This window comes from Lithobates pipiens, unplaced genomic scaffold (assembly GCF_037356315.1).
Source record: "Lithobates pipiens isolate NorthernLeopardFrog02 unplaced genomic scaffold, aLitPip1_a1.2 Scaffold_18, whole genome shotgun sequence".
In the NCBI taxonomy this organism is placed as follows: domain Eukaryota; kingdom Metazoa; phylum Chordata; class Amphibia; order Anura; family Ranidae; genus Lithobates; species Lithobates pipiens.
Window position 1 is genome coordinate 151,489,938 of NW_027507758.1, and position 20,559 is coordinate 151,510,496.

General features: G+C 43.0%; 1 protein-coding gene across 1 annotated transcript in view; it reads left to right on the forward strand.

Moving 5' to 3' along the window:
- Positions 1-20,559, forward strand: part of TULP4 (TUB like protein 4) — a 292,811-nt gene that overhangs the window by 64,575 nt on the left and 207,677 nt on the right. Inside the window, exon 2 of the mRNA XM_077486273.1 lies at positions 10,905-12,890. Within this exon, the coding sequence (XP_077342399.1) occupies positions 12,639-12,890 (252 nt within the window). The 5' untranslated portion in view covers positions 10,905-12,638. The remainder of the gene's footprint in view (positions 1-10,904; positions 12,891-20,559) is intronic.

Sequence of the window (20,559 nt, forward strand, 5' to 3'; positions counted from 1 at the left end):
GACCAAAACTTAGTCACCACAGTCAGCTACCTGGAGTGCCTAGGTTGGGTCCTCAACTTGGAGAAGTTTTCTTTAAAGCTAGTAAGAAGAGTAGAGTATTTTGGTCTGGTCATACAAACAGCCCAGAAGAGGGTATTTTTACCCCAGGCAAAGATCAGTGCCGTAAAAGAACTGATTCAGGTAGTCAGGGCAAAGAAGGGTCCCTCTATTCGCCTTTGTATGAGGCTGCTGGGAAAGATGGTGGCTTCATTCGAAGCAGTTCCCTATGCTCAGTTTCATTAGAGACTGCTGCAAAACAGTATCCTGTCTGCCTGGAACAAGAAGGTTCAGGCGTTAGATTTTCTGATGCGTCTCTCTCCTGCAGTGCATTGGAGCCTCAGTTGGTGGCTGATACCCGAAAATCTGCAAAAAGGAAAATCCCTTTTACCAGTTACTTGGAAAGTGGTAATAACACATGCCAGTCTTTCGGGTTGGTGAGCAGTTCTCGAACAGTCGACTGTCCAAGGGAGATGGTCCAAGACCGAGAGGTCCTTACCCATCAACATTCTGGAGATCCATGCGGTGTATCTTGCTCTAAAGGCCTGGACACTCAGGTTCCAGGGTTTCCCTGTCAGGATCCAGTCTGACAATGCCACAGCAGTGGCTTATATCAATCACCAAGGAGGCACCAGGAGTCTTGTAGCTCAGGGAGAAGTGAACCAGATATAATCTGGGCAGGAAAGCATGTGCTGTGCATATCGGCAATCTTCATTCCAGGGGTAGAGAACTGGCAGGCGGACTACTTAAGTCGCCGGCAGTTAGTCTTCACCCGACATCTTCTTGGCCATATGCCAAAGATGGGGGGGTTCCGGATGTAGATCTCTTTGCGTCCAGGTTCAACAACAAGATCAACAACTTTGTGTCAAGAACAAGGGATCCTCTTGCATCCGGGACAGACAAATTTTCACTATCCCCAATTACCGTAGACACCACAAAAAACATCATTAATAAACTGCGTGACAGTACCTCACCTATTGACATCATCCCCACAAAACTACTGAAAGAATGCTCCGACATCGTGGCTCCAACCATAACCCACCTCATAAACAGATCATTCCACAAAGGGATTGTTCCCAGCATCCTCAAACAAGGCATCGTCAAACCTCTACTCAAGAAACCAAACCTGGACCCTCAGGATCCAAACAACCGTAGGCCAATTACAAGCCTCAACACCATTTCTAAGATCATGGAGAAAGCTGTAGTACATCAGCTTCAACTTCACCTGGATACTCACAAACTCCTGGACCCACTGCAATCAGGCTTCCGCCTGGGTCATGAAATAGAAACAGCTCTCCTCAAGATTTGGGATGATGCCCTCGAAGCAGCAGATAACGGAGAGCCGTGTCTCCTCGTACTGCTAGACCTAAGTGCAGCGTTTGATACAGTAGATCACAATACTCTACTCGTCCGCCTCACAGAAGTAGCCGGAGTCCAAGACATAGATCTCCAATGGTTCGCGTCCTTCCTAAGAAATCGGTCACAGACAGTGAAACTAGGAAAATTCCTCTCCAAAACTCGGGCAGTCACCTGCGGAGTCCCTCAAGGCTCTCCTTTGTCACCCGTTCTCTTCAACATTTACATTCACCCACTCCTTCAAATCATCCGATGCTCAGATCTCTGCTTCCACTCTTACGCTGACGACACGCAACTTTATTTCCGGATCAATGGAAAAAAAGATCACCAACAACAACTTGAAAACTGCCTCAAATCAATAGAGGACTGGATGACCACTAACTCCCTCCAGCTGAATGAATCAAAGACAGAGCTTCTTATTTTACACCCAAATCATAATTCCGTAACCAAAACCTGATCTCCACCAACCGTCTTTGGGCAGACTATTTCCCCAAAGACCAAAGTGAAGAGTCTCGGGGTTATTTTAGATGCACAAATATCAATGGATGCGCAAATAGGATCTGTAGTCAGTGGATCTCACCATTTGCTATGCATGCTTCGCAGACTCATCCCTTTTATCCCAAAGAATGACAAAGCAGTGGTAGTTGGAACAATCCATTAATTCACTAAAAAACCATTGGGAAACGGAGCTGTCCAAAAAATACTAGAGTGCTCAAAATTCCTGTGCCAGTGAAACAGAAAATCAAATTAAATAATAATTCTTGCCGCAACATAATGTGAGACACACACAATAAACAATAATTCAAAAGAAAAGCTGCGCTAGAACTTGTATAGTGCTAGAATAATAATACAACATAATATATCCTGTTTACAAAAAAGAAATTAATATAACCGCAAATGATGCAGGAGAATTAATCAAAAAAACATGAACAGTCCAAAAGAAAGGGAGAGAGACTAGGAGATGAGATTTCAGTCCATTTAAGTGACTGTAAAACACCCTTCAGGTATATAGCAGGTGCACCCAGAGAAAGAGGTTCATCCACCACCAGATTCAGTGAGGCTTACCAGCTGACAAGATCTCTTTTTAGGGAGATCATACGAGCTTGCTCACCCTGCTGATGTCACCGCCATTCCCCGTTGGCCAGGAAGGACGGGCAGTGTAAGCAAGAGAGAGCTGGCCGGCTCGTTACTATACACACACGCTTATATTCAGCTGGAAATTTGTGAGTTTGTTACTTTTATTTTATTGTGTTTGAATTAAAATTTTATATGGAGTTATGCTATGGGAGCCTTTCTGTTTTATCTTACTAAATGATTATGGTGAAACGGGATACGCTCTGAGAAGGGGATACAGGAATTGGAGACACCAGCGGAGCCTATTAAAGGGACCAGGAGTGATAGTCTTGTTTGCAAGCTCGTACGATCTCCCTAAAAAGAGATCTTGTCAGCTGGTAAGCCTCACTGAATCTGGTGGTGGATGAACCTCTTTCTCTGGGTGCACCTGCTATATACCTGAAGGGTGTTTTACGGAGTCACTTAAATGGACTGAAATCTCATCTCCTAGTCTCTCTCCCTTTCTTTTGGACTGTTCATGTTTTTTTGATTCTCCTGCATCATTTGCGGTTATATTAATTTATTTTTTGTAAACAGGATATATTATGTTGTATTATTATTCTGGCACTATATAAGATCTAGCGCAGCTTTTCTTTTGAATCATTAATTCACGACTGGACTACGCAAATTCACTTTACATAGGATTACCACAATATCAACTTGCGCGAACTGATCCAAAACACGGCGGCAAGGCTGATAACAGGAAAAAAAACCTGGGAATCCATCTCTCCTTCGCTGAGGAGCTTACATAAAAAATCGGATCACATTCAAGACCCTTTGCCTCACCCACAAATGCCTGCATAGAGAAGCTCCACAATACCTAATGGAGAAAATAAATCATTACGCACCAAACCGCAGTCTTCGATCAGCCAACAAAAACCTCCTCCTCGTGCCCAAAGCCCGGTATAAATCCAAGGGGGATCGGAGATTCGCTGTCCAAGGGCCTCGGCTATGGAATGCTCTACCAATCAACATCCGCCTGGAAGAAAATCACCTGGCTTTTAGGAAAAAACTCAAGACCTTCCTCTTTTAGCACATGATCAAAGCTCGCCACAGCGCCTAGAGGCGATTCCGTTCGCATTGTGAGCTATACAAGTATTTCATTCATTCATTCAGATGCATTGGTGACTCCATGGCATCAGCTCTCACTGATTTATGCATTCCCTCCTATTCTGCTACTGCCATGACTTCTTCACAGGTTCTGGCAGGAAAAGAAGTCAGTACTTCTGGTGGCCCAGAAGAGTTGGTATGCAGAAATAGTAAAGATGGCAGTAGGTTCCCCGTGGACCCTACTGTCACGTACAGACCTGTTATCCCAAGGTCCAGTGTTCCATCCTGCCTTACAAATGCTAAATTTGATGGTTTGGCTATTGAAACCCACGTTTTAAAGAGTGGTGGGCTTCAGGCCCTGTGATTTCTACCTTACTTAATGCAAGGAAGCCAACTTCCATAATGATTTATCATAGAGTCTGCCTCCTGGTGTCAATCCAGGGTTGGCATCCCACTAGATATGTCATAGGTAGAATCCTTGACTTTCTGCAAATGGCGCTGGCCTTGAGTACCATCAAGGGCCAGGTCTCAGCATTGTCAGTATTGTTTTGATGTCTGCTTGCTTCGCTTTCTTTGGTCCACTTTTTATAGGGGGTAACGCGTCTTAATCCTCCGATTAAGGCGCCCTTAAACCCCAGGGACTTGAATTTGGTTCTGTCAGTTTTAGGGAAACAGCCTTTTGAACTGATATGTCAAATTCCCTTGGTCCTGTTGACAAGGAAGTTCGTTTTTTCTGGTAGCCATTTCTTCTGCTAGAAGAGTATCAGAATTAGCAGCTCTTTCCTGTAAAGAGCCTTATTTAACCATGCACAAGAATAGAGTGGTATTGCGCCCTCATCCTAGCTTCTACCGAAGGTGGTTTCAGGTTTTCTTCTAAACCAAGATATTGTTCTGCCTTTCTTTTTTCCAGATCCATGTTCTATGGAAGAAAGTCACTACATTCTTTGGATGTAGCGAGAGCAGTCAAAGCCTATCTGGAAGCGACTGCTCAGGGTCACAAAACTGATGTTTTGTTTGTATTGCCGGGAGGTCCTAATAGAGGACAGGCAGCATCTAAATCTACCATTGCTAAGTGGATTCGACAAGTAATTGTATAAGCTTATGGTTTGAAGCAAAAGTTCTGCCTTTTCAGATTGAGGCGCACTCCACGAGGGCTATTAGTGCTTCGTGGGCAGTGCATCACCAGGCCTCTATGGCTCAAATCTGTAAGGTCGCAACCTGGTCTTCGGTCCATACATTCACCAGATTTTATCAGGTGGATGTGAGAGAGCATGAGGATATCGCCTTTGGGCGCAGTGTGCTGCAGGCAGTGGTACAAGGTCCTCAGGTCTGATTACACCCTACTAGTTGTTCCCCCTCCCCTCAGATAGCATTGCTCTGGGACATCCCATCAGTAATTACTGAGACTGTGTCCCATGATGTACTAGAAAGAAAATTGGATTTTTATAACAGCTTACCTGTAAAATCCTTTTCTTTTGAGCTACATCACGGGACACAGAGGTCCCTCCCCTCTTCTAATACACTTCTATTGCTTTGCTACAAAACTGAGGTGCTTCCAGTAAGGGGAGGGGTTATATAGGGGGTTGAACTTCCTGTCTAGGGTGTGCCAGTGTCCAATCACCTAGTGATACCCTATAGAACCCATCAGTAATTACTAAGACTGTGTCCCGTGAGGTACCTCAAAAGAAAAGGATTTTACAGGTAAGCTGTTATAAAAATCCAATTTTTACAAGCAGCAGTGTACATGAAGCCTAACTTATTCCAGCAGCATGGCAGAGGGCGGAAGAAGTGCCTAGGCACAGTCACATGTTAAGAATGTGCTCCTATTTTTTTAAAAGGTGTAATCAAGGTATAATATTCAGGATACTTCTTAGGCACATGTAACCGTCCTTTTACTTTTTAATTTCAGGTCCAGTATAAACACATTTAAGTCAGTAAACCCATTCTAAAGTAGAGTATACACACATCCGTGGATCGAAGGAAAAAAACGTACAAATTCCTGCAACTGCACGTGATGTTGTATTTTAGCCGATTAAAATCTATTGGGTGTATTTAAATTGTATGCATTATTAAGACCCCTTTCACACTGAGCACCTGTGTTAGTGCTACAGCGCTGTTCATTTTAGCGCTGTTTTTCGGCCGCTTGTGGAGCACTTTTAACCCAAAAAAGGGTTAAAAACTCTGGTCTTGCGTCGCTTTCAAATTGCTTTTCAGTCGCTTTGGAAGCGCTGCCTATTCATTTCAATGGGCAAGGAGTTTTGGGAGTGCTAAATACAGTGCTCCCAACCCACCCCAAAGATATTGCTTGCAGGACTTTTCGGGAACTTCCCGTAAAGCACTGTCCGAGTGTGAAGTCACACTTTAAAGAATGGAAAGCATTTTTCAGGCGCTTAAGCACCTGAAAACAGTCCCAGTGTGAAAGGGGTCTTAAGCATTTCTCTAGAATTGCCAAACTCGTTATATACTCCTGGAGTAAAAATCTAATAACGTTGTTATAATTATTATTATTTTTTTCTTTCAGCAGCTTAGTAGATGCCCACTACTTATTCTTATGTGGTAGTGCAGTGTTTTGACATCAAATTTCAATTTAGTTCTAGTCAGTCTTTTTACTAAAATGCCATTTTAGTTTTAGCCGTATTTTAGTCTACTAAAATCGTGTTAAAGGGGTTGTAAAGGTAAATGTTTTTTCACCTTAATGCATTCTATGCATTAAGGTGAAAAAACATCTCGCGCTGCCGGCGCCCCCAGTCCCCCCATTTTACTTACCTCACCCCTCAAAAGTCCCGCGCTGGCCCCCGCCGTCCTCTTCGCCGCTCAGCCTGGCCGCTGATTGGCTGGAGTGGATGGATTGAAGGCAGCACAGCCATTGGCTTGCGCTGCTGTCAATCACATCCAATGACGCGGCACGCCGGGGGGCAGGGCTATAGCCGCCGGCTGTATCACGGGAGCGCGCCGCAGGTGCTTCTCACCATGCGAGGGAGCTCGCATGAGCGTGAGAAGTAACCTGCGGGAAGAAGCAGAGACAGCCGCCGAGGGACCCTAGAAGAGCAGGTTCTGGCCACTCTGTGCAAAACGAGCTGCACAGTGGAGGTAAGTATAACATGTTTGTTATTTAAAAAAAAATAAAAAATACTGTACAATCCCTTTAACTTACTTGACAAAATGAACACTGGTGATCATAATGGTATAGCTGGCCTGGTGTAGGTTTAGTCTCTTAGGCCTCATAGAGAATTTTTTTTTGTGTTGTATTTAAATTTGTTGATATTGCTGTTTTTCTATCAGTTTTCTTACTCCCCTGGGTTTTAATGTGTCCTGATAGTTTTCTTCCTGGAGGCCAGGTTTGTGCTATTGTAAAGTTGCTTTGATCTTTCAGAGCTCTGTTTTCCATAAGAAGTATATATCATCTATGTAACCAGTGGCGTAACTAGAACCTTCAGGGCCCCGATGCAGGAAACCATGGCGGGCTTCCCCCCGACCTCCGGACAGGGCTCTTTTCTCCGAGCCCGATGGTGGAACACCAGGGCCCAGTCCCAAGTGGGTGGCTGCATATAAAGGAACCGATTTAAAAAAACATCAATTACAGCCACTGTGCCCATCAAACGCCACCACTGTACCATCTAATGCCACCACTGTACCATCAAATGTCACTACTGTGCCCATCAAACTCTGCCGCTGTGCCCATCAAATGCTGCCACTGTGCCCATCAAATGCTGCTACTGTGCACATCAAATGCTGTTGGTGTGCCCATCAAATGCTGCCACTGTGAATCCCCACCGCCCGCTCACTGTCTGCCCGCCACTTACCCTGTCTTGGTGGGGCAGCGGGTAACGGCCATGAGCGGGGTCCTCCATGCAGCTACTGCCATCCTCATCTCCCGTCCTCTCCTCCTGATGGGCGTCCAATAGCTGTGTCTATCGTTTCAGCCAATCGGGTGATGGGTAAAAGACCCGCACACCTGATTGGTGGAGAGGCCGTTCAGTGTTAGGAAAGTGAATATTAATTCACTTTTCTAACACACCTGGGTAGACTGTGAGCGTCAAGCATAGCGCTCGCAGTTCACCTATTTTGAAGCCTATTATAGCCCATGGCTCTAATCAGGTGCTGCAAAAACACCCCCCCCCCCCGTCGCTGTAATTCAGGCACCCGGCACCCCAAAATGGACCAGACACCTAAATATGGGGGTAGCAGCGGTGGCCATTGATAGATTCATGCTATGCTATGCATGAGTCTATCCTTTTGTCATAGAGGGGGTGGAACCTGTGCACCCTTTTGGATGCACCGCCACTGATAAACGCATGCATACATACACATACATATATGAACACACACACACACACAAGCATGCACACACACACATACACATACAAGCATGCTCACACGCACACATACAAGCATGCTCACACGCACACATACAAGCATGCTCACACGCACACATACAAGCATGCTCACACACACAAACATACATTAATGCTCACACACACACATTAATGCTCACACACATACATACATGCATGCTCACACACACACACATACATGCATGCTCACAAACATACAAGCATGCTCACACACACGCACATACAAGCATGCTCACGCACACACAAGCATGCTCACATACACACACACAAGCATGCTCACACACACACACACAAGCATGCTCACACACACACACACAAGCATGCTCACACACACATACACAAGCATGCTCACACACACATACACAAGCATGCTCACACACACACACACATACATGCATGCTCACACACACATACATGCATGCTCACACACACGCACACACACATACATGCATTCTCACACACACACACACACACATACATGCATTCTCACACACACACACACACACACACACACATACAAGCATGCTCACGCACACACAAGCATGCTCACACACACGCACATACAAGCATGCTCACACACACACACATGCTCACACACACACACACACACACACACACACACACACACACACACAAGCATGCTCACACACATGCACATACAAGCATGCTCACACACATGCACATACAAGCATGCTCACACACACATACAAGCATGCTCACACACACATACATACAAGCATGTTCACTCATACAAACATGCTCACACACACATACATACAAGCATGTTCACACATACAAACATGCTCACACACACACACACACACACACACACACACACACACACACATACAAACAGAAATACAGTAGATAGTCTTATTAAAAAAAACGGCAGACATTTACCTTCCTGGCTTTTCCTGCCGGGTACTGCACTCTAGGGGGAGACAAAGAGCACACACTGTGCTTTCACTACTAAGCCTAATGTGAGGAGCTCTCGCACAGTGCCGATTTCAGTTCGGCTGATGATCGGGGAGCTCCTCTCAGCCTTCCCTCCTATCGAAGAGTGCAGGGGGCCCTTGGGCCCCCCCCGCAGCAAGGGGCCCGGTCGCCATGGCGATCTTCGCGACCCCTATAATTCCGCCACTGTATGTAACAATGTAGTCTGTCTTCTAAAATCAGATTATACAAAGACTTCCATGCTCCTCCAAAGATCTATGGGATGTTTCTATTTAATCGGATGTGTGTCATACCTCCGTTTTTGAAAAGTAACACAATGGCCTTTCAGACCAAGCATTTTTTAATAAACGATCTGCATCACTGTACAACAAATTTGTAAAATCTGAATAATAAGTGTGTGTATTTAATATTAATACACACTTCATTTTAAATTGAAAGGGCTGTTTTACAAGATAACGATTCACGTATACTTTAAAGTGGGGGTCACCAACCAGTACATCGCGGATAGGTGACTTGTAGATCGTGGTCTGGGCTTTCTGACACGCCATTCCAGAGCATAAAATAGAATCCAGTGCATCTTGACCTCATGGACCATAGCACGCTAGGCTTTTCTGTCCTCCACTGTTTCCCGGAGCTTGCTTAACTTCATGTTCATTGATTCGATGATACTATCTATCCATCTTGTTTTCTGTCATCCTTGTCTCCTCTTTCCTGCCATGTTTCCCAGCATCAGGGTCTTTTCTATTGAGTCCTCTCTTCGCATTAGGTGGCCAAAGTATTCAGGATCCGTCCTTCCAGCGAATACTCAGGATTGATTTCCTTCAAGATTGACTGGTTTGATTTTCTTGCCGTCCAAGGGACTTTCAAAAGTCTTTTCCAACACCATAGTTCAAAAGTGTCAGTTCTTCACCATTCAACTTTCACAGCCATAGGTTACTACTGGGAATACCATAGCTTTGACTATACAGGAATTTGTCAGTGGGGTGATGTCTCTGCTTTTTATAATGTTGTCTAGGTTTGCCATTGCTTTCCTCCCAAGAAGCAAGCATCTCCTAATTTCATGGCTATGGTCACCGTCTGCAGTGATCTTGGGGCCTAGGAAAATAAAATCTGTCACGGTTTTCATTTCTTCTCCTTCTATTTACCAAGGAGCGATGGGACCTGTTGCCAAGCTCTTAGTTTTCTTAAACGCTCCTCTTTCACCTTCATTAAGAGACTCTTTAGTTCTTCGCTTTCTGCCATTAGTGTGGTACTAGTATGGTAATTAAAACATTAACATAAGGCAAAAAAAAAAAAAAAAAACAGTAGGATCTCCTATACATACATATATGCCCATCATCTCTAAATATTCTATACCATATGCCCATCATCTCTAAATACTCCATACCATACCAAAAAAACGAGGGGAGGTTTGAGGTGGTTGTTATATCTCAAAGTTCACGTTACAGTGAGCTTCCAGGTACCCACCTGGTGCCCCACTCAGGGGATTCTTGGTTAGTGGTCCGTCGTCCACCACTTCCAATTTAGACAGCCATCTAATCCAGGTCAGGGCTCAGCTGATTAAGTCAGCCTTATAATCTGGCAAGAAAGTATAATTGAACCAGTAAAAACAGGTTTTGCAGTATTCTTCTTTATGATTGGAAGATGCTGATATTTCTTCCATAGTGCAGATTTCCTGAAGTCACATCCCCTTGAGTGGTAGTTCCGTTTTATGTCAGAACAGGGGTATACAGGCCTTGGCTGGGTTAAGCATTTGGATCAAAGTGCCAGTTTTGCACTTGCCATGTTTTATTCTTGCATTTGACTGTTGTTGAATCCATAGCAGGCTTACATTTTTATTAGATGCCATGAACTGCAAGATCCTTTTGTAAACTATGTGAAATATATTTTCTTTTATTTATCATCGCAGCCAAAGCACGTTATATTGACATTTCTCACATCTGTGGTAAACCAGGGAACATATATAAAGCAGCAGTGATAAGAGTGTTCAAAGCTTTCTGACATATTTTAATGAATATTTTTTTTGCTTTTGTTTTGTAGGCCACCACAAGATTTCACCTGGACTGAAACGCCTCCTAAGAATTCTCCACTGCACAGCACTGCCAAAGTCTGCTTTATTAAATTGCCCTTTGTTGCAGGCAGCTATGCAAATCTCCAACATCACCATACCACTTCATCACTCCCAACAGGAAAAAATAACTGAAATGTGTGCCAATGTACTGCCCAGAGTTCAGTAACCCAGAAATAAACCTTTGGTTGGAATTTTTTTTTTTTTTGTGGAATGCCAAGGAGTTTGTAGCCAGCTGAAAAGGAAACTGGAAAAAAACACTACTAAAACATATAATTAAAAAATGGTCAAACGTGTATGCTACAAACTATCAGAGGCCAGTAAATGGCAGCATCTAATGTGTGCTGATGGTGTGGAAGGGAGCACGTTAAAATAGACAAGTCTGGGCATTCAGCTGACAAATAGACTTTACTGTGCACTGTGTGAACTGGGTCGTGAAATTAATTTACTTTTTTTCCCTTCATGTCTTTTACGCGCTCTCTTCTCACTTCCTTAGATGGTTTAAATGGCATTTAAATCATAACTTGGTGGTTGACTGGTTCTCGAAAGGAAAGAGGCATGCCTGATTTCTCTTATTTCATCCTTACAAATGATCAAATATATTTGTGAGGCCAGTGAAAGGGCTGTAAGCAAACAAAAAACTGAGTTAAAACAAGAAATGTTGGTTCTTAAACTACATTGACCTCCCAAAAGATCTTTTCCTGGAACTTTTTATATCTTTGAAGTTTTGTCAACTTCCTGGCAGTACTAAGACTTTTGCACCAGTGTTCATAGTAGTAAAATACTAGTTGCAGTGGAAAATGAACATGCTGGTTTATAATCAGTGTTTTAGAAAGTACAGGGGACACTCTAGCTAGCAGAAAAATCAGCTGCTTTAAACTAACATGGGAGAGCTATTACTTCTGCACTACTGGTTAATCAGATCTAGGAAGGGATGTTGTGTATGGGTGGTCTGCATTTCTGATCATTTGTCTTTAAAGTAAACCGTTGGCTGCATAACCAAAAAAGGGTTAGCAATAGCTGTACTGTAGGGTTGTAACAGGCATTAAAAAAAAAATATATAAATATTTTTGCACAACTGGATATATCTTAAAGCCGTTCGGAAGAAGAAAAAAAGTTGGCCTGGAAAATTTGCACAGTTCATGTGCCTTTTTTTTGCTTCTGCTTTTTATGCAAATATATGTTGGCTGTAAGAACCTGCCAGAATGTGACACAATGTCAAATATATGTTAAAGCAGATGTGTTGTGCATTTTGAAGGATATCGGTGTATGTACACGAAGCCTTAAAATACTTGAAACCTTTACAATCCTCTCCTTTGTGGGAACATGTCTGTGATCTTATTGAGCAGATCTAATGTCATCCTGGAACTGGAATCTCAGGCTGTGTAAACTATTGCATAGTAACTTGTTGGTAAAGTAAACCAGGCAAGCGGAAAGGAAACCGGACCAGTAACCATGACTTTCCAAAGGGAAACTAACCACACAACCTTCATGGCAAGAATCCAGACTGCTGGGTAATTTTTTTAAGCTAAATCACCGTCATTTTGTACATGGATATCTGTTACTATGCATTAAGAGGACCTTTGTCAGAACTGACCTTTTAAAACACTGAAGGTCCGCTTTAACATTTAAAGAACTTTGATTATTTATTTATCTTTTTTTATTTTTACATCTTTGAGGGTGTTAATCTAAAACTTTTTGACAGCATGCATGCATCCGTGGAGCATGGGCCTGTGCTTTGCAGTGATTCCAACATATTATGCCTCTCTTGGAAGGGCAGGGTTCCAAAAAGTGAAAAGGAAAAGCCAGTGTGTCGGAGACGCTACTATGAAGAAGGGTGGCTGGCTACTGGAAATGGAAGAGGAGTTGTTGGAGTAACATTTACTTTGAGTCATTGTCGGAGGGACAGGAATACACCTCAGAGGACCAACTTTAATCTACGGGGGCATAACAGTGAGGTAAGCGGCTTTTTTCTTTTCTGTTTTTATTTAAATTTAAATTTTTTTTTTTTTACTTTTTGGTTTGGCTTACTGGCTTGTACCATGTAAAATGAGTGCTACAAAAATACCTCAATAGTGAACAAGTTATTTTACAAGTTGTTGTGCCTCTCTTGTCCTCCTATCTGTCCCCATCCTCTCTCTTGCTCTCACATCCTCTTCCTGTCTCCGCTCTCATCCTTCTATCTGTTTTCCTGTCCCCTCGTCCTCTCTCTCTCACCCATCCTCTTTTTGTCTCCCCTCTCACCCTTCTATCTTTGTTTCTCTGTTCCCCATCCTCTTTCTCACTCATCTTCTCCTCCCCCCTCTCCCTCTCATTTCGTCTCCTTTCTCTCCCCCTTTTTTCTCTTTCTCGCTCTCTCAACATCCCCTTTTTGTTCATTTGAAAAAAAAAAAAAAATTCCATCCTGCTCCTTTTGAATTTTCTTGTCAGTAGTTGAAAACTAATATCTGTTAGTCAACACCAACAATTAAACAAACGTTTTTAAAACCATAAATTATGACCAAATTTTAGCGGCTTATTAGAAGCACGCTGCTCTCTGACACTTCTCGGGCTTACCCGTCTCACCGGGGAGTCGAGCATTCTATCTGGCAGTGTCAAAATAAAACATTTCTAATAAGCGACCCTGCCCCCCCCTCCCATGCTCGCGCACAGAGACAAACGCATATGTAGGTCATGAGCGCTTATGTAAATGACATTTGTGTTGCACATGTGAGATATCGCCACAAACGTTCTAGCAAGAGCAATAATTCTAGTTCTTTTTGTAACACTAAACTGGTAACCTGCAAAAATGTTTAAAGCCTTGCATGTTGACATGTTGGGTATCTATTTAATCGGCATAACATCATCTTCTATATTTTTCTAAAAAATATATATATTGTTTTAATGCAAAAAAATATATAAAACTCATCCGTGTATTTTTCCCCCCATAAAATTGGGTTTGAAAAATCACTGCGCAAATACAGTATGACATAAAAAAATTCAATGACCCTCATTTTGTTCTCTATGGTCTCTGCTACAAAAATAAAGATTTTATTGAGAAAAAGTTTGATAAAACAGTGCCAATCCAGATCAGCCAGTTCACCTTGTAGTACAGATGTTTTTGGCAACAACACTTGTACATAAAACAATAAGCCATTCAGAAAATAAAGAAATAGACGAGTGTATACAATCTCACAATAAGATCCTATCCACAATGAGATCTGTGGGACTGAGGCCCAGAGTGTCCAGCCAAAGTCCCCATAACTTCTCAAATTTGCCAGGGCATCACCTATGCTAATAAACTAGATGTACTTGCTTTAGCATTTCACCCATATATTTACCCTTTCAACGTGGGTCGGTGGGTCATGGGACTTCCAGTGTATAAGGCTGAAGCAGGGCTCAAGCAATGACCTCTCTAGTCAAGTTCTCCACTTGCAGGTCATCCCAGGATCCCCAGAACGCATATTTTAGAGTCTACGACAATGCTGTGTGGAACTCCCTATTAAAGGGGTTGTAAACCCTTGCCATTTTAAGCATTAAGGTAAAAAAACTTTACTGCAGAAGCAACCCCCACCCCCCCCCCCCCCCCCGAGCCCCCCTTATACTTACCCGAGTCCCAAAATTCGCATGACTGGAACAAGCACACCAGCTCGGGGCGGTGTCTCGTGTCCTGATTGAATAGATTGATAGTAGCGCAGCCATTGGCTCCCGCTGCTGTCAATCAAATCCAATGACGTGAGGAGGGGGGGGGGACCGAGTCCTACATTCGTGTCTATGGACGCCAAATGCTGGACTTGGGAGCAAGCCCACAAGGTAACCCCCTGGGAGAGAGCTTCTCCTGGGGGGTTATCTGATGCAGGGAGGAGCCGCCAGGGGACCCCAGAAGAGCAGGTTCGGGGCCACTCTGTGCAAAACGAACTGCACAGTGGAGGTATGATATGTTTGTTATTTAAAAAATAAAATAAAATCATGAAGCCTTACAATCATTTTAAGGGTGGTCACTATACCTCTCCAGTTATATGTGCAATTTTTGTCAGATCCATAATAAGTGAATTAGGTCGCCATAGTTCCTTTACACTTTATACATATGGATTTAGGTAAAGCACCTATTTTAAAAAGATTTGTTGGCGTGTATTAGGCCTGCAGTATAATATAGATTTACATAAGCCTTTGTGTGACATTTAGGGAACAGGCTTGAGTTGCCTCAAAGGCCTCTAAGTTAGAGTTTAAATGTAGATTTCCCAATAGAATGTAAAATGATTCTTTGCTTAAAAATGTTTTTTTATTATCTGTTATTTTTTCTGATGCTGCATGTTCTAATTCTCCTTTCAGCTTGCAGTATAAATTCCTATTTTACCTTCTATGTAGCTTGCTTGTTTTTGAAGATAGTTCCCTAATACTGTGCTGTATTTTTTTAAACCTATACCTTTGATCAAGACGCCACTTGTTTTTACTGTGAAATGAATGAACATGTACCTAAAGGCTTCCGGTGAATTCTTGCATACTTGATCCAAAACTGAGGGTGGGAGAAGGTCTGCAGCAAAAATATAATCCACAGCTATTTATGGCTTTTGCTCTTGATGGATTGAATTGCAAAGAGGGGTTCCTGAGGTCTGAAAACTGTTTTGAAATGTTTGAGAATTTATTATGGTACAATTGGGGAATTTGGTCATAGATTTTCAAGCCTTCAATTCCAATTCCTACAGTTTTGTTTCTGAAAGAAAAAGGTGTTTTGAAGCTTAAAAATGTACATGTTACACAAAAGTTTATTTTTACACTATTTTGTAAAAAATAATGTTATAATAGAGGAGTCTGTCTAGGTGGTTATGTTAACCTCTTCAATATTGGGCACTTTCACCCCCTTCCTGCCCAGGCAAATTTTCAGCTTTCAGAACTGTCGCACTTTGAATGACAAGCAGTGCTGTACCCAAACTGCATTTTTATCATTTTTTTTGAGACTTTTGTATACAAGTCATTTTTCTCCTTCACTGATTAGGCACTGGTGGGCGGCACTGGTGGGCGGCACTGGTGGGCAGCACTGGTGGGAGGCACTGATATGCAGCACTGAGGGGCAGCTTTTATGGTCAGTGATAGGCGGAAATGATAAGTGGCACAGAGCAGACCCCCCCCCTCAGGAGAGACACTTATCGGCTCTCCTCTACTCATGCCCTGTCAGCATGACTAGAGGAATGGCAACAACCGGCACTTCCTGTTTACACTGTGATGAGCTGTGATTGGACACAGCTGATCACTTGGTAAAGAGCCTACATTATAGGATTGGTACAATCTCTGTAAACTTTGGCAGCCATTCCTTGACCCCAAGCGGTGGGCACGGCCTATAATCTTGCTTTGGGCAATGAATCTTGTGTGGGTGCTAATTTTGGCACTTTTTTTTCAAAGTGTATATGAAGTCGCAGGGTGCTATATAGGTCCAGGACTGTGGTCCACCCCTATGGAACTCAGTCCCTGAAGACCCATTTTGGGGGTATTTCACCATTTAATTTTTTTTTTTTTTTACAAATAAATATGTGAAGTGCGGCGTGGATTTGTATTCAGGCTCCTTTACTCTGATACCCCTAACGAAAATCTAGTTGAACCAATTGTCTTCAGAAGTCACATAATGGTTAAATAGAGTCCCCCTGTGTGTGATTTAATCTCAGTATAAATACAGCTGTTCTGTGAAGCCCTCAGAGGTTTGTCAGAGAACCTTAGTGAACAAACAGCATCATGAAGGCCAAGGAACACACCAGACAGGTTAGAGATAGTTGTGGAGAAGTTTAAAGCAGGGTTAGGTTATAAAAAAATCCCATGCTTTGATCATCTCACGGAGCACTGTTCAATTCATCATCGAAAATTGAAAGTGTATGGCACAACTGCAAACCTACCAAGACATGGCCGTCCACCTAAATTGATAGGCCGGGGCAAGGAGAGCATTAATTGGAGAAGCAGCCAAGAGGCCCATGGTAACTCTAGAGGAGCTGCAGAGATTCACAGCTCCACATTTTGAAAACCATTTATTGTTTTTGCTTCCACTTCACAATTATGTGCCACTTTGTTTTGGCCTATCACATAAAATCCCAATAAAATACATTTACGTTTGTGATTGTAACATGACAAAATTGTGGAAAATTTCAAGGGTTTAAATACTTTTTCAAGACACTTCAAATTTAGCGCTAAAACGCAAACACTCAGCTCATCCCATAGGTGGATGACTGGGTACTACATCAAACCACAGGTCACACATTTTACACCCACTTCCTTCTAGAGCCCCCATTCAGACGAATCCCACCATTTCGCCACAAAGACTCATTGCAGAGTGCATTACACCCAGGTTTATGCATGCTGCTAGACCAGAGGTAGGCAAACTCGGCCCTCCAGCTGTGGTGAAACTACAGTCCCATGAGACATTGCAAGACCCGGACAATCACAGGCATGACCCCTAAAGGCAGAGGCATGATGGGATTTGTAGTTTCAACACAGCTGGAGGGCCAAGGTTGCCTATGCCTGTTCTAGACCCTCACACATGACTATGACTGAAACCAGGCAAAAGGAAACAATTGCAAAACAGCAGGTGAGCATTCCCTCTGCTGAAGGCTGGCACAACACTCAATCTGAGAGTGACAATCTGCCCCGTGTACCAGAACAGGCGCGCCATCTCTGCACCTAATTCTAGCTCCATTTTAGGCACACAGTAAGCTATTTGACAAAAGTAGAATTCTCTGCATCTGTGTCACAATTCTTTGGACAAATAACAGCCTTAATACACCCATCTTTATGCAGGGGATCAAAAATGTCATGCCTTCCTCTACTCCCTTTTCTCTACCTGATTCGGATCTCAAAATGCCTTCCCCAAATGAGGTAGACACAGAAGGCAAAGATGAGGGCATAGAGGCAGCATTGGAGGAAACTCTTGTTCTCCCAGAATGCCACTATATTGTAGAAGGCGCTTTATGCAACAAGTTTTCTTACATGGAATGACTCATTGGTGCCGTCAGCATTGTGCAGCTTAATCCTCCTTCATCTCGCCATGTCTCTTTGGGTACAAAGAGACCTGCAAAATCTTTCAAAACATTCCCTGTTCATGCATAGCTAGCATATGCAGTCTACAATGGTTGAATCACTTCAGACAGGATTTTTACTTCCGCCACCCCCACAGAATTTTTGCCGTTCGCTATCCAGTGGAAAAAGGGTGGACTACGCCTGTGTTTGATCTTTGCCATATTAGCCTTGAACATGCATTTCACCATGGAGAAATGTAGTTATAGAGCAAGTCTAAAGGAAAAACTCAATTTGAAAGCGCCACATCCCTCTTAAAGTAGAAAAACACAGAAAATATTTTTTTTGGGACTTTTTAAGTGCATACATATATAAAAGGAGAAATATATATATAGAAAAATATAAATTGTATTCAATTAAAAAATCCATAAACAGGGATAAATTGATCAGAACAGATACCACTATATGTGTAAATTGTTATCTCTACATGTTTCGCCTGTTAAGGCTTCCTCAGGAGATTTCTTTTTGCGATTCGGCACTGCGTCAATTTAACTGACAATTGCACGGTCGTGCGACGTCACTCCCAAACAAAATTAGCATCCTTTTTTTCCCCACAAATAGAGCTTTCTTTTGGTTGTATTTGATCACCTACAGCAATCAGTGCTATTTAAACGCACTGATTCCTGTGTAAATGACACTGGCAGTGAAGGAGTTAACCACTAGGGGGCGGGGAGGGATTAAGTGTGACGTGTGTTTTTGTTTGTTTTTTTTTACTGTTGGGGGTGTGGCTTGGCATGTGACGTCACTGATCGTTTTTCCCTATAACAGGGAACAGACGATTGGTGACGGCCACACTAGGCAGCACGGGGAGAGGTTTGTTTACACATACCTCTCCTCGTTCAGCTCTGTGACCCGATCGCGGGACACCAGCGGCGATCGGGTCCCTCGGCCACGGTCACCAAGCTTAGGACCGGGTCGCAAGCGCGCAACCCACGGCTGGGCACTTAAAGAGAAACGTAACTGTACGTTGATGTGCCCAGCCATGCCATTCTGCCGACGTAAATGTGCAGGAGGCGGTCCTTAAGTAGTTAAAGAATTTTCAAGATGAAAAAATATCGACTAGAAATCTACCCTTTCAGAAACACTTCTAAAATGCTTCAAAAATAGCCTGAAGGGAAAAAAAAAGGAAAAAACAAGGAAAAAGGAAAAGTTTCAATATAAAGAATTGCCAATACAAAGATAATAGGCATCAAATCTGGATATAGTATACCTGTTGTTTACTGAGGCATCAAACAAACCTTCCTTCCTTCTGTGGATCAAGCCTAACACTGAATGGAAACTGCCTTCCTTGTATATCCCCCTCCAGATCGTTTGGCGCCAAAGCGGTCTGAGGACATATCATTTGCTGAATTCAGAGGAAACTGGTTGCATAGGAAATGACACAAAGCTCCAATCCGGCATGCCGGAAATGACATCACGGCAACCACAGATAATCAGACAAGAAGTGAGGGATTGCATAGAATAATCCACCAACTTCCTGCAAGGTACTAGACAGGAAGTGAGGGATCGCATAGAGTAATCCACCAACTTCCTGCAAGGTACTATGGTAGTCAGAAGGGGACAAAAAGGTCAATCTAGGAAAAGAATGGAAAAATAAATGCTAAAAAGCCTGTTGACAAAAAAACAAAAAATGAAATGGGAAATTCCAAAGAAGCCGGCCACATCGGCGCTCATAAACTAGGAGAACGCCTTGGGTGTCCATATGATGCATCTAGTCCGCAGCTAATAACCACAAAATAAACAAAACTGAAACAAAACTGTATGCATTTCACCATACCTATTCAAGATGATCCCTTTTCCAAATATTCTGCAGATAGAACATTTGAGATGTCCTTAAAGTCTCTTATTACTCGTGCAGGCCCAGTCCTGCAAGCAGCTTTGATGCAATTTTATTTTGTTAAACTTCAACTAACTGGACAAGCCCAATGAAGAACCAACATGACCCGGTTTTCCAGGATTGTGCCTTTTTAAAGTGGTTGTAAACCTTTAGACATAAATTATGAAAAAAAGCTTATCCCTCTATAGTGTGTATTTGTCTGTTAAGAGCACTAAGTGCCGTTTCTGCTGCTTCTTTCCTTCCTACACCAAGAGAAAAAAAAAGATGACAAAGGAGGGATCTCCAGCTGATTGACAGCCTCAGCTCTGTTCCTGTGTGCTGTGTGGAAAGGAGGGGGGTGTCCTCTTCCCCTTCCTTTCCCCTGCTTTCCTTTCCCTCCCCTCCAATCAGATCTCAGACCTCTCCTCATGGTGCTCTTCAGTGTAAAACGTCAGGTCTCTGCCCCTTTTTCTCACAGCTCATACAGGCTGTATAAATTCTGGACTTTAAATGGATGTAAAGAAGTGAAGACTGTAGATAGACAGGTACAACTTGTGTAGGAGGGCTTGTTTCATCTCAGTGTATCACTTGAGGCCAGTCACTTCACTGGCTATATGTAAGGGTTTACAACCACTTTAACAGCAATTATGGCAATTGCCTGATTTCCATTCACATGTGCAGAATCTTGTGACTAAAAGTCTGGATAGCTGAAGCTGCCTGTAAGAAGCACCATATACAAGAATTTTTAAGGTGGACCTCTATTTGGAGAGGCACTT